Raw genomic sequence first — 13562 nt, 5'->3', positions numbered from 1 at the left:
CACACATGATACACATATACTGCATAGTACTAAAATTTCCAAACACTATGAGATTGTTCATATATTAAATCCTAAACTCACTCCACGTTTATGCATACACACATGATACACATATACTGCATAGTACTAAAATTTCCAAACACTATGAGATTGTTCATATATTAAATCCTAAACTCACTCCACGTTTATGCATACACACATGATACACATATACTGCATAGTACTAATATTTTGAACCACTATGAGATTGTTCAGTTTGCAAGATTGTTTATAAAATATAGTGTGTTTGAGTCATAAGATTGAATCTCACAACTCAATACCAGATGGATAATTATGTTAATAATTTGTCATAGCCAATCCACTTCAACTAAAATTATCTTTGAGTATATCTCGATACTATTTTATCTACGAAACCAAACACCGCCTAGACACACAACCCATACTCTCAAAATCATAATCAATCATTAATGAAAATCCCTTCCATATATATCAATTATCAACTCTCTCACTCTTTCTTCGTCTCATCTCCTGCTTATGGCCAGCTTTCTATAGCTCACATCGATTTTCTACCAATAATCATTAGTGGCTTGCACGGACACAAGGCATATGTTATGGATTGATGTGGGACGAGATATTAGAATTTTAACACGTCTCCTCATGTGTGGGCCGGAATGACACATCGGACTTCCATCACGTGAATAGACTAGAGAAGAGATAAAGAGAAAAGATCCATCATCGGCTTGAGTCCGCTCTGATACCATATTAAAAATGGGTAATCCTCCTCTTTATGAGACCTTTTAAGGGGTGAGTGGCCCATAATAGTACTTTACCGATAGGCAATATCAGGAGTGAAGAGACGACCATGTATCACTGATGAATAGTGAATACATGCAATAATTATAATTTATAGTACAACGAAAGATCGATCGTGTTTAATATGATCCCGTTTTTTACTTTTGGTTTCATCAGTTTTTAATTTTATCATTCTTTAGAGAGAAATAATATGCATATTTTCTATAGTTCAACTAATATACTAGTAAAAAATAACATTTCTTGTGTGGAAGCTTCCACATATTAATTTGATCGTATAGTTCTCAGGCAATGATAGATTAAATGATCGCGACAGATCCAATATTAGCTTTTAAATTCTAATTACCACACTAAAATATTAGTAAAATGCATTATAAGTGAGTGGTGAAGAGATCAGATAAATTGCCACGTTCATGGTTCAAGTCCTAAATCAATGTTTTAAATTAAGATTTGCATTCCGAAAGTAGACTTTTACTTTTAGTTAAAGTAAAGCCAACGATAAAAATAAAATTGATCAGTGATGTTGATCAGTTGATTTAAATACTACTAACGTTACAACGACCACAAATATTTTTTCCACTGCCATTGAGCTAAACTTCAAATCATGATTTGTAAAATATAGATTATTAATAAATGTTGATTAATAAATCCAATTATGTCGATAAATAAATACTTATAATTAGGAGTGGTGGTCGATTTACAACTCGTACACATGATTAGTATGTCACTATAAACAGTTTATCTTTTGGAATACAAAATAAAGACAGAATTACTTATATTTTAAAAAATAAGATACAATTTCAGACTCAAAAGATAATAGTATCGCTAAGTGAGGTATGATGAATTGTTAACTTTGTTAAATTGTTAACTCTGTTAATTTATCAATGCATTGTATTAAAAATGTCAACACATAATTTTGTTGACATTTCAATATACATTTTAATGTCACCGTGTCGATATTTTTAATACACTGCATTGATGAGTTAGCAGAGTTAGCAACTTAAAAAGTTAGCAATATAACGCACTTCATCACTAAGTTGATGTCAAATTACTTAATAATTTATTTTATTATGACACTTTTATTTCCATCCCTTAATTTCTGTTGAAACACTCGAAAATTCTTTTCGAAATGCGAATGGTATATTTAGAAATACTCCTACAAATTAATATCATTAATAATGGAATATAAAAAATAGACTTAGCCTTTTTTTTAACATCTACGAAAATATTCACTTTTAATTTTAATAGATACTCCGTTAAAATACTCATTTTACTTAAACTGTTTACAAAGTTAAAAACTGTTCATTTTGGCGTGAATGGACAAAATTGCCTTGTAAATCAAATTCTTGACCAAATGTGAAATTCGCAATATATAAACTCGGGAAAAAACTCTATCAAAATACTACAACAAAATATCCATTGCATCGTTATACACTCCTGCGTTATGCACTCTTGCTGCAGTGCTGCAAATTGAAAGATTTACTATCTCCGTCCGCCATTAAATATTTCATATTTCCTTTTCATCCGTCCACATTAACTATCTCATTTCGCTTTTACTAAAGTTGATAAGTGGGTCCAATATTCCATTAACTCATTCTACTCATATTTTATCATAAAAGTATGACCGACATTACTAAAAATTTTATCCCACTTTTTATAAAGTCAAATAATTTCTTAAAATTCGCAACGGTCAGATATAAGATTTAATCATGGACGAAGGAAGTACTACATTGTTTTTGCAAATAATGATTTTCAACTTAACAACTTCAGATTAATTTTCAACAAGCACTGATATGAATCATGTTATTTCAACCTTTTTATGTTGTTCGTATAAATTATTTGGTGACTATATCACTATAGAGTTAATGTAGTAAACATACACATATAATCAGATTAAAAGAAACTCCAATAGAAAAAAAACTTGACTAAATATCCAATTACTAACACAATATAACAAAATTATCCATATTTTTTATTTTGTCGATTCTCCCAGATCTCCTCATTGCAGTTGGATAACTAGCTTTTTGGAGGGCAATTGTAGACCATTATTAGTTGTGGGTCTGAATGTTAGTTTTTCAGAACAAAAAGAGGAAATACGTGGCAATTTCTTACTTAGGAAGAAAAATGAATGAATCGAAATATATAAAGTTATTATAAACTCTTATTCATAATTGGTTAAAAAAATTTAGGTTGCAATTATTTATCGAGTAGTTCAAATTGGCCATGAATTGCATAATATTTTTAGAATAATATGCTATTTTTATAGGACAGACGTCAGAAAAAGAAAACATCCTTATTTTTATTTTTATGAAATGTAGATGGGAGTAATTTGTAAACACTTATTGGGAAATTGTATACTGGTTAACATCATGCATTGAATTAATAGTACTTATTGACATTTAAACTAGCAATATTACTAACTCAAGGAATTAATTAACAATTTATAATCCAGTTTGATGAAATTTAATCTGTTCATTAATTATATAAGGGTGATCATCATTATCTCTTATAAGATGAAAGCATCAACATTTGAGAGAGTTACACGTGGAGGTGAAATTATCCACGCATTATTGGAAGGTTAAATCAAGACCCTGCAAAGTAGGAGTAGTAAAAAAAATCAATCTTTTACCACAATAATAATGAATATGAAAATAAAGATAAATACACGTCTATACGGTCGACCAACTACAGTCAAGTTTAAATTGAGAGAGAGGAAATGCTATTGTGATTAGCTCTTAATTCACTATTCTCTCTGTGTAAAACTATAATAAAGAATAAAAATATCTGTAATAAAAGTAATGTCTATCATAGTTATTGTAATAAAAAGGGTAAAATTTACCATCAGCAAAGTATATATAGCTAAAATTATGCTAAGTGTACGCTACTTCACTCTTAAGAAAATGAAACATTTCCAAATGTGGAGTTCATGCACGTTTGGGTCCTAAATCTTAATCTTAAGATCTTAGAAGATAATATGCTTCTAATAAAATATTAAACATTTGTAAGTGATAATGAATGTATATGCTTCTGAAAAGGCATAAGGAAGAGATAAGGAAACAGGTAAAAGATAACCTAGTTGCTATTATAAATTGACTACCAAGTCTATATTCTGTGAATAAGTATGGAAACAACATGAGTACTATCTAGTATTTTAATTATTCCCTTAAAACTGTTTGATTCGTTATTATTTCAGTGAAAATCATCAGATTCTTGTGTGACATGAGGTAATATGCTTGCAATGAGAGATATATACATGCACAAATCAAATGAGGTGATCTAATCAGTAGAGTACTAATTCTCAAGGGTCGAATTTATTGCTGTTGGCCAATTAGAGCGCAATTTGCGGCATATGTTCAATTTGCATAATACTACTATTACACAAGATCAAGGTTTGCCCATTCTGCACCAACACAACAAGTAGTGGATGCATGTTTCACTTTGTCATAAATAATTTTTTATAAATGATGTACACGGTGGATTAAGGCATTTTTCAGTTGGATTCCATTGCAAATATATGCTGTCCAATTTTTCTTTTTCAGTCTTTTTTCACACTGGGTTTAAAATAATGGTTAAGCATCTTACTAACAATAAACTATAATGAGGCATATTCATGCGTTCATGATGCACTTAGAAAAGTCATAATCAAGAAATTATTTCACAAACTGCTAAAAGAGTCATAAACAATGGAAGTGGACAATTCTATCATTCTATGGATGGAAGTTGTGAAATTAAAAGTTCAACATCACACAATGGTTTTATTTTTACATTCATAAGAAAACCCCAATAATCAAATGGTATTCTCTCTAGTGTATGCAAAGACTAGTGTATACTAATCGGAGAAGCTTTTAACATTAGTAAACTTTATATAATGAGCAAATACACTTTTTTTATTTTATTTTATTTGGGTAATGGGCTTGAACAAGCACTTGTAAAATTTAAAATAAACTTGGAAATTAAATTTGGTAATGGGCTTCAGTTTCATACTAGTTTGCTTTAGAATTAAAGTGAAAAGGATAAGGAGTAGGAACAGTGGGGTCGTGAAAGCCCATTAAGCACTTTAACGGGCCAATCTCTAACCCTAAACCCGTTTGGAAAAGAAGTGATAGTTTGGGCGTTCACAAATAAAACCCTAACTACGTCTTCCAAATCTAAATCAGATATCCTCCGCCGCGCAACAACCTCAACCATGGTACGTTACGTCGCCGCTCTCTTCTCTTACCATGATCGCTAATTCTGCTTTATTTTTGAGATTTGCAGGCGCCGAAGAAGGATAAGGCTCCCCCGCCCTCGTCGAAGCCAGCGAAATCCGGCGGAGGCAAGCAGAAGAAGAAGGTTATAACCAATCTATTTGAGTGCTTTTTTTTTAGTTTGATATCTCTGCTTGTGTATCGGATATCTGATTTTGTTGGAATTGTAATTATTGCAGAAGTGGAGCAAGGGAAAGCAAAAGGAGAAGGTAAACAACATGGTTTTGTTCGATAAGGGCACGTACGATAAGCTGCTGACTGAGGCGCCCAAGTACAAGCTCATCACTCCTTCCGTTCTATCGGATCGTCTCAGGGTAATTTCTCATTTCAATTGATATGACTGTAGTTGAGATCGCAATTGTCTTGGTTCATTGTTTTTGTTTCATCTGTGGTTAGTTTTTTAATTATAGATCATGTTTATGTCGCTAGAATGTCGTGTTGGGGTTTAGAAGGATATACATCACGATTTCTCTAGATGTAAATGGAATTTCACGTTTTCTATCATTTCTCTTTTATTCTTAATTTATACTCCAGATTGACTTCCTCAGAATTGATCATTTTTAACCCCAATTCAATAGAGAAAGCATATTTGACCATGTATATTTTGTGATTGCCTTTCTGCTTATTGATCAGCTGTTTGAGTGGATGCTAGATGCTATGGGGTTATTTGTTGAATGATGATTACAACATTAATTCTGCTTATTCATCACTTGTTTGTTCATGTAACAGATTAGTGGATCCCTTGCGAGGAAGGCCATCAGAGAGTTGATGGCAAGAGGTTTGATCAGAATGGTCTCTGCTCATGCAAGCCAACAAATTTACACCAGGGCAACCAACACCTAGATGTAGCTTCATATGGGTATTGTGGAGCCTGGGAGGGATTTTGTCGAATTAGATTTCCGTCTCTTTAAGCATTTATGATTGTGTTTCAACACTGAAAGATATTAAGGTTTCGTTGTCTACTTTTTACTACTATATGTAATGTTATTACTTAAGCATACAATTCTCGAGTTCTCCTAAATGTCATGTTTCCCATTTTTTATTATTTCATGTTTTTGTTCCGTTGCTTTCTTTTAGGTCTGCAGTTGGTTATTTGAAAGAGGTGTTGTCTTTGGTTTGTATTTCTAGGTGGAGGCGGCTTTTGTCCCTGCCAATTATTGACATATGCCGCGTTGGCTTTTTATAATTTCTTCTGAAAGGGTTAATATAATTTAACAAGGATTAATTGTGATCTTGCCTCATCCCTGTCTGATTTTTGAATTTTGCTTGTCTAATGCTTTTAAAGATTAAAGTGGTTTAGAAATTCCTGGTCTTGATAAGACAATTTGGAGTCTTGGACAGTAGATTTGTTTGAGATTGAGGTGAACTGCAATTTTGGTAAAATTGTGTTTGGGTTGTTTAGTCCACGTCCATTTCTAAAATATATTTTCAGGTTCTTTGTTGATTGCATGAGATATTATACTTGGAAAAACTCATCAACCTAGGAGTAGTACTTAAGATTCTGTGTTGGTTTTAAGGGACCGATCGCTCTACTTGAGAAAATAAAACATTATTTGGTACTTTTACAATGAGAAAACCTAGAACACTAGTACTATTTTTTTGCTTATGTATCCCTCTAACATTAACATTAGTTGAGAGAGGCTGTTGTGTTTAAACAGCTTTGCTCATCTTTTTTCGTTACATACATAACTTTTAATTCACATGCCGAAGGAGATCTGCATACTTACAACTAAAAATGTGCTCCAGTAGCAATCAAGAAACAATGCATTCGTGTAGCTGCTTTATCGAAGGACAGTTTGGCCGCAAATTGAAAACAAAGTGGATACTACAATACAACTCCATGAAGCAAGCTGTGGCTGGGCCTTTCTATATAGCGTTTGTCTTCCAAACGGTCCTCACGTAACTGGAAACCGGTCATAAACTTCCCCATATTTCACTAACTTTCTGCCATCATTGCTATAGATGTAATGGTAATAGTCCTAAAATTTCACTAACTCATTCAAATTAAATACTATCATTTAAAATTAATATATACAAACGATACTCATATTTAACTAATTTTCTTCTATGTATTTTTTTTAACATTTCTTAAAACCCGTGCCAAAAATAAATGAGACTTCTATTCGCGGAGTAATAAAGAGTTAGAGTGAAGAAAAAGTAGAGTGGTCTTTCGTATATTATTCTCTATGATACTTTATTTTTTCCACTTTAACTATTTATTAGTATTATTTTTTCGTAACAAGTGAAAAAAAATAAAATGTTTTTATTAAATGGAAAAATAAAACGTTTTTATTAAACGGAGGAGTATTAGCAGTGAGGATCACCTACAGCATCTCTATGTTGTAGGATTAGGAGTACTAGGTATAGACACACCCTAACGGGCAAAATAGGGTTACGCAAAATCGCAACGGCTATTAAATAGTTTCATTTCCTTCCCGAATTTAAATTTGGAAAATTCCCAATCTTGCCTTGGAACACTATCGTGTGAGATCACGATCCCTTTCTTTACGAAAAGGTTGAATTCCCATTCTTCCATTACAGAGCACTTGTTCTTTTTATTGCACTCTCTATTGATATCAACATTGTTCCGGTTGTAATCGTTGCAGGTTGCTGTTCAAGTCAACCATAAAAGCTCCTACCGTCGAATCAATTTCATCTCACTGGTAAAAATAATTCACACAAATTTACTTAATTTCCGTTTCTCGTTTCAATAATCGTCTTGTGCAGAAGCAGCAAGATGAATGACCTAATGACGAAGTCGTTTCTGAGTTACGTCGATCTGAAGAAACAAGCGATGAAGGATCTCGAGATGGGGCAACTCGACCCTTCCCACGAATTAAACCTCTCCAAATTCTTCGAAGAAGTAGGCGCAGTCAAGTCCGAGATGGACGAAATCACCAACCTCCTCCTCCATCTCCAACACCTCAACGAACACTCCAAATCAAACCAAACCTCAAAAATCCTCCGAGGATTTAGGGATCAGATCAACTCCGACATGGTCACGCTGCTTAGAAAAGCCAAGAGCATCAAATCCCGGCTGGAATCCCTCGATAAGTCCAACGTGGCTAATCGGAGCATCTCTGCGGAGTACCGACAGGGGAGCCACGTGGATCGCACGAGGACCGGCGTAACACACGGATTGAGGATCAAATTGAAGGAGGTGATGAATGATTTTCAGTGTTTGAGAGAGAGGATCGTTCAGGAGCATAGGGAAGGGGTTAAGGCGAGGTATTGCAGTGCCACGGGGGAGGAGCCGAGCGATGAGATGGTTGAGAAGATGATATTGGATGATGGGAAAGGGGAGTTGTTTGAAGAGAATAGGCAGAGGCACGGGGCAGTCACAGACTTGCAGAAGAGCTTGGTTGAGCTGCATCAAGTTTTTCTTGATATGGCTGTGATGGTTGAGGCTCAGGCTGACAATTTGAATAACATTGAGCAGAATGTGGTGAGTGCTGCTAAGGATGTGAGGGGCGGGACGAAGGAGCTCGATCGTGCTAAGCAGATGAAGAGGAGGAGGGCTTGTGCCTGTTGGATTGGAGTTGTGGTGCTGGTGTTCATGTTGGTGTGCCTCATTGCCATTTTCTTCTGAATTTTGAGAATGGTTTTTAGGCTTAGGGATTGAAGTGCAATTTTGCCTTGATGATTTCTTTTCATCATTCATGGTTTCATGAGAAGCTGATCACACTTATATTGGGATTATTGTTCTTTTTATATTTCATCTTTTTGCTGTTTTTCAAGAATGTATGTACTCACTGTGTTGAATACAATAGCTTCCAGAATTTTGAGTGTTGATAGAAATATATGATGTCCATTTTCAACTTTTTCAATATAATATCTTGAGAAGTGTAGTATATTAAGCAGACATCATTTGCAAACACTCATTTTCTTGTGCAGGGATATGTTGAAATTGGCATAACTCCATAAAGAAGATTTTTTGTATTTTATTATTGTCTTTCCCCGTGCATTTTACAACAAGAAAAAATTTGCAATAAACAGTTTCTCCCCAAAATGATTAACAATGTGGAAGATCCTTAGGTGGAGGACGAACTGCATGATCTTTATCCGGTCCATCCTCGACTACAAATGCCATCTTCAAGCCCCATCCAGTATGAAGCTCCAAGTGACAGTGCATGAACCAGACACCTTTTGTAATGACAGCAAATAAAAATCTTGTATTTGAGAAACAAATGTTTAACATAAGTGAAATATGTTAAAAAAAGTAATATGTAACTCACCTGGATTGTCAGCTCTAAACCTTATGGCAGTCCAACCACCAGTTGGGACACCAACTGTGTTTCTTTCAGGAGGGTCAACTAGGTTGTACTTTGCAGGGTCATTCTTGGGGTCGAAGTTCCCAACCCCAGTTCCAACGACGAAGAAATTGTAACCGTGGAGATGGAATGGGTGGGACTCCACAGAGAGGAGGTTAGTGTCTTGCAACACTAGCTCCACTGTCGAGTTGAATGCTATCTTGCTGAGCCTCGGTAGTTTGCTCTGTGTCGTTTGAAGGTTTGTGAATGTTGCACCGGTGTAGTTGAAGGGTGTTGGGGGGCGGTCGGGGAAGTCTGTAGTGAAAACCCCCTTGAGGGATGAGTAATGAGCTTGCAGCAATGCAACTTGAGGCATCACAAAAGTGATGTTGTTTAAGGATGCTGTGAGTTGTGTCCCATTCTGGCACGTTGGGCACGGGTTGATTCCCAACCCTATCGTGTAGAAGAGATGGCGGTCGACCTTTAGTGGCACGTTGCAAGGGAAACGAGGAGAGTTTAGGCTTTTTAGGTTGGCATTGTAGGTGAGAGCAGAGGAAGTGTCATTTAAAGCAGGTAACTGAGGTAGGGTTGGAATAACTGTGTTTGGAACGCCTTTGTATTGCAGTATGGCTATGGCTGTCCTGTTGTCTATAGGAAGCCCTGCATCCATGAAAGCCCTTGCAGCCATGAAATATCTTCCTGCAGCTTGGTTTGCTCGAACAAGCACGTTCGTGGTCTGGCCAGGCGCGATCAAGATTGACTCAGTTGAGAAGGGCTTTGTGTACACTGCATCAACCTCAACCACTGTCATGCTGTGCCCAGAGATGGCAAAGAAAAGCTCGTCGTTGAGTGCAGCGTTGATGATACGCAGCAAGTACGTCTTCCCTTGCTCGAATTCAATGGCATAAGTATCTGCATTTCAAGAATCAAACACAAAAGTTGTGATCGCACACACCTTCACCTATAGAATGAGGTGAAAAATATAGAAATGTGTCGAAGCACATACGTTTCTCCGAACAAGGGAAGAGTGGTCCTGGCTTCCCATTGATTGTGTGAGCATCAGACATCTTAGGAGGCAACCCTAGTTTCTTCCCTTGCTTCACAACCTCTTCAACATCATCATTCCACCACTCCCCTGCATCCCCACAAAAACATCAATTTTTTTAGCATTGTCACTATAATCATGCTGATCTCATTGATTGAAGAACTTGTATTTGAGTAACACAAATGAACCTAGGATTAGATTGAACTCAGAATTGGGCTGTGGGAAAGGATATGGAGTCCCTTGTTTAGGCATGATGACAATAGCACCATAAACAGTTGCTCTAAGCCAAAATATATGTGCATGCCACCATAATGTGCCTCTCTGTTCTGTCACATTCATATCATAGGTGTAACTCTGCCCGGTCTGAACTGGGCACTGCGTTACGTAGGCTGGCCCGTCTGCCCATCCGTTGCGATACTGCTTCAGTCCGTGCCTACCAAATCATAATAAGTAACATGTGATACAGACCAAAATATCATTACACAACTTGATGGAGTTGGTTAGGTTCGAGATTTCTTTTTCACCAGTGAATTGACATGTTGTATTGTGCATGGTTAGTAACATTAATACGGAGGCGATCGCCTTCTCTAACGTAGATCGTCGGCCCAGGATACATCCCATTCACAGTCACTATTGGCTTTGCATGGCACAATCTGCTTACATTCTTCACTTGAACCTGACACATTTAAAAAACAAAATAAAAAGTTAGAATATATATTCTCATTATCAGCTGTGTATAAGAAATGCAAAGTGATGATAATAATCTTGTACTAACATCAAAGTTGTATGTTTTCACTGCAGCTTGGACAAATCCAAGAAGAAAACACAAGAAAAAAACACCAAAATTCCACACAAAAACATCTCTCCTCCCCATTTCTGCTTAAGCTTAAAACTGCTTTGCAAATTGATGTGTGTGATATTGTGATTGAGGTTAGTTTTTCTTTTATAGGGGGTGTGAGTTGTGAGAGGCCATCAGTTTGTTATATGGAAAAGGTGGTTTTGATGATTAGGTGAAGAAATGTGAGGCTTCTAAGCAATATTTTTTGATGGTATATAAGTATGTATAAATATGAAGATGGAGAGGTACATTAAACCAACTATTTTCATCTGCTTTAACTTGAAGAAATGGGTATTTGATATGTTTTTACTAAGTTTAATGTTGCACTGAAGTTGCAGCATGCTCTTGCTTTATCCTTCATCTTTCTCTTCTGTTACCATTTATCTCTCCTGGTGGAAATGTAGTATTTGAAATTTAAGGGAGGGGTATCTTTACCACTTTAATTTCAAAATATTCGTTATTAGTACTCATGAATTTTTTTTTCTCTCATTTAGCACGATCACTTTGTCTTTTGTTTGTGATGATTTTAATATACTAGTGTGTTTGGTATGGTATATGTAATAATGGTTAATATTTTATTCATTTTATCTTTTAATTGCTTTTATTTATATTTTATTCCTTTCAAATTTTTTTTTGATATTTAAGAGAAAATACTGCCTTCGGATTAATATTTTAATTTGATTCAACACATGTTCAAGAATATAAAGAAAAATGAATAAAAAAGTTAGCGAAATGTAAATCATATATTTTATATATTAATTTTATAATAACTTTTAATAAAAGTGAAATAAAACATCTAATAGTATGATAGGCGCTGAGTCCTATCGGCGATGGAGCACCTGTTTTGGAACGTGAAGAATTGGCAGAAAAAAAAGGGACGGCGGAAATATGAATTGCAAGGAGTAGGATTTCGAGGAAAAGAATTTTATTTCTTATTTCTCGATGACTCGATCTATGGGAATTCTATAGTATTTATAGAATTCCCCCTACTTGATTCGGACGTACGACTCGGGAAAGAATCAAGAAGAAAACCCGAGAAGATTGACTCAAATCTATTCTAAACATAAGTTTGGTAATTATGGAAATAAAAACAAAATAAAGATAATTCTTCAAGATATGCTTCCAGCTCTAATAAGTGACGAAATCTCCATACTTCGCGGGCCTGGGCGCCCGACGCTTTGGTCGATCATTCCTTCCCTGAGCTCTGTTTCTTTCTCTGCTTCTTCGTCCATCACTCTCCTCGTTGCTCAGTTCGTCTGCGTGTTCTGCACTTGTGCTATCTTGTGTTATGGTCGGGTCTCTATCAACTCCTCCCCCGTTAAGAGTGACCTTGTCCGCGAGGTCAGTTGAGGGAAAATGCTTCAAAATATCATCTTTACATTCCCACTTCGGATGTGCCGGATCGGATGACCAATGAATGAGCCATTGACACAGCGGAACTCCACTCTGTATCACCATCCGCTCCCCCGAAACCTTGATCGGGCTATCAATTGGGCGGCCCTTGTTGAAGTCAGCCGGTAGCTGTTGAGATGCCGACTCTGCGAGGGGTGAAACAAAAGGCTTGAGAAGCGAGACATGGAACACGTCGTGGATGCGGCTCCCCAACGGTAATTGAAGGCGGTACGCCACTTTCCCAATTCTCTCCGTGATCACATAAGGGCCGTAAAAACGGCCGGCAAGTTTGGCAGAAATAGGACGTCCCACAGAGACCTGGCGATATGGCTGCAAACGGAGGAGAACCTTATCCCCAACCTGAAACTCCAAGTCCCTCCGATGCTTGTTCGCTGACTCAACCATCTTCTCTTGAGCATGTGCCAGATTTCTCTTTAGGAGAGCTAACAAATCAGTCCGATCAGCCAAACTCCGGGCCACCTCCGCATTCTTTGCTGGTGCTGCAGGTGTGCCAAAAATGTTCGGCGGGTCACGACCATATAAAACTTTGAATGGTGACATGCCGATGCTAATATTTGTACTACAATTCATTGCGAGCTCAGCCCATGGAAGATATTCGAACCACTTCTTCGGCTGCTCAAAGGTGAAGGCACGCAAATACTGCTCGAGGCCTCTATTTGTAACTTCGGATTGGCCATCCGTTTGTGGATGATACGCTGTGGTGAACTGCAATTTTGTGCCACTCAACGTCAGGAGCTCTGTCCAAAACTCGCTCATAAAAATCGCGTCCCGGTCTGACAACAATCTCTCTGGAAACCCATGGAGCTTGACAACCGAGTTGACAAAAAGTTTGGCTACCTTCGGAGCATCAAAAGCCTGCTGCAGAGCCCCGAAATGGGCATATTTAGACAACCGATCGACCACAACCATGATTGTTGTGTAACCGTGGGAGGGTGGTAGGCCGACAATGAAATCCATCG

General features: G+C 36.7%; 3 protein-coding genes across 4 annotated transcripts; 2 read left to right on the top strand and 1 right to left on the bottom strand.

Moving 5' to 3' along the window:
* The first annotated feature begins 4868 nt into the window (after positions 1-4868).
* Positions 4869-6102, top strand: LOC125218798 (40S ribosomal protein S25-2). The gene is made up of 4 exons (XM_048120571.1): positions 4869-4999; positions 5068-5142; positions 5237-5371; positions 5787-6102. The coding sequence occupies exons 1-4, from the start codon at positions 4997-4999 to the stop codon at positions 5898-5900; spliced, it is 327 nt and encodes a 108-aa protein (XP_047976528.1). The 5' UTR covers positions 4869-4996; the 3' UTR covers positions 5901-6102.
* Positions 6103-7437: 1335 nt separating this feature from the next.
* LOC125222871 (syntaxin-112) lies at positions 7438-8884 on the top strand. 2 transcript variants are annotated; one of them, XM_048125718.1, is made up of 3 exons: positions 7438-7572; positions 7664-7720; positions 7785-8884. In XM_048125718.1, exon 3 carries the CDS (start codon positions 7795-7797, stop codon positions 8644-8646), a length of 852 nt encoding a protein of 283 aa, XP_047981675.1. In that variant the 5' UTR covers positions 7438-7572; positions 7664-7720; positions 7785-7794; the 3' UTR covers positions 8647-8884. The 2 variants fall into 2 exon arrangements, with proteins under 2 accessions (XP_047981675.1, XP_047981676.1); XM_048125719.1 differs by having other exon boundaries at positions 7664-8884.
* An 80-nt stretch (positions 8885-8964) lies between these two features.
* LOC125222870 (laccase-11) lies at positions 8965-11259 on the bottom strand. The gene is made up of 6 exons (XM_048125717.1): positions 11128-11259; positions 10877-11028; positions 10541-10785; positions 10314-10442; positions 9293-10219; positions 8965-9200 (listed from the first exon to the last, which is right to left on the bottom strand). The coding sequence occupies exons 1-6, from the start codon at positions 11224-11226 to the stop codon at positions 9070-9072; spliced, it is 1683 nt and encodes a 560-aa protein (XP_047981674.1). The 5' UTR covers positions 11227-11259; the 3' UTR covers positions 8965-9069.
* Between the last annotated feature and the right edge of the window lie 2303 nt (positions 11260-13562).

Source organism: Salvia hispanica, chromosome 4 (assembly GCF_023119035.1).
Source record: "Salvia hispanica cultivar TCC Black 2014 chromosome 4, UniMelb_Shisp_WGS_1.0, whole genome shotgun sequence".
Taxonomy (NCBI): Eukaryota; Viridiplantae; Streptophyta; class Magnoliopsida; order Lamiales; family Lamiaceae; genus Salvia; species Salvia hispanica.
Note: the sequence above shows the minus strand (reverse complement) of the source record. Positions and strands in the feature narration are given on the sequence as shown.

Bases quoted from the DNA above. Each gene is read 5' to 3' on its own strand.
- LOC125218798 (XM_048120571.1), top strand. The intron at 5,143-5,236 runs GTTATAACCAAT...TAATTATTGCAG, and splicing joins GAGGCAAGCAGAAGAAGAAG to AAGTGGAGCAAGGGAAAGCA. The intron at 5,372-5,786 runs GTAATTTCTCAT...TTCATGTAACAG, and splicing joins TTCTATCGGATCGTCTCAGG to ATTAGTGGATCCCTTGCGAG.
- LOC125222871 (XM_048125718.1), top strand. From the start codon at position 7,795: ATGAATGACCTAATGACGAAGTCGTTTCTGAGTTACGTCGATCTGAAG.
- LOC125222870 (XM_048125717.1), bottom strand. From the start codon at position 11,226: ATGGGGAGGAGAGATGTTTTTGTGTGGAATTTTGGTGTTTTTTTCTTG. The intron at 11,029-11,127 runs GTTAGTACAAGA...TAAATGTGTCAG, and splicing joins TGAAAACATACAACTTTGAT to GTTCAAGTGAAGAATGTAAG. The intron at 9,201-9,292 runs GTGAGTTACATA...TCATTACAAAAG, and splicing joins GTTTAGAGCTGACAATCCAG to GTGTCTGGTTCATGCACTGT.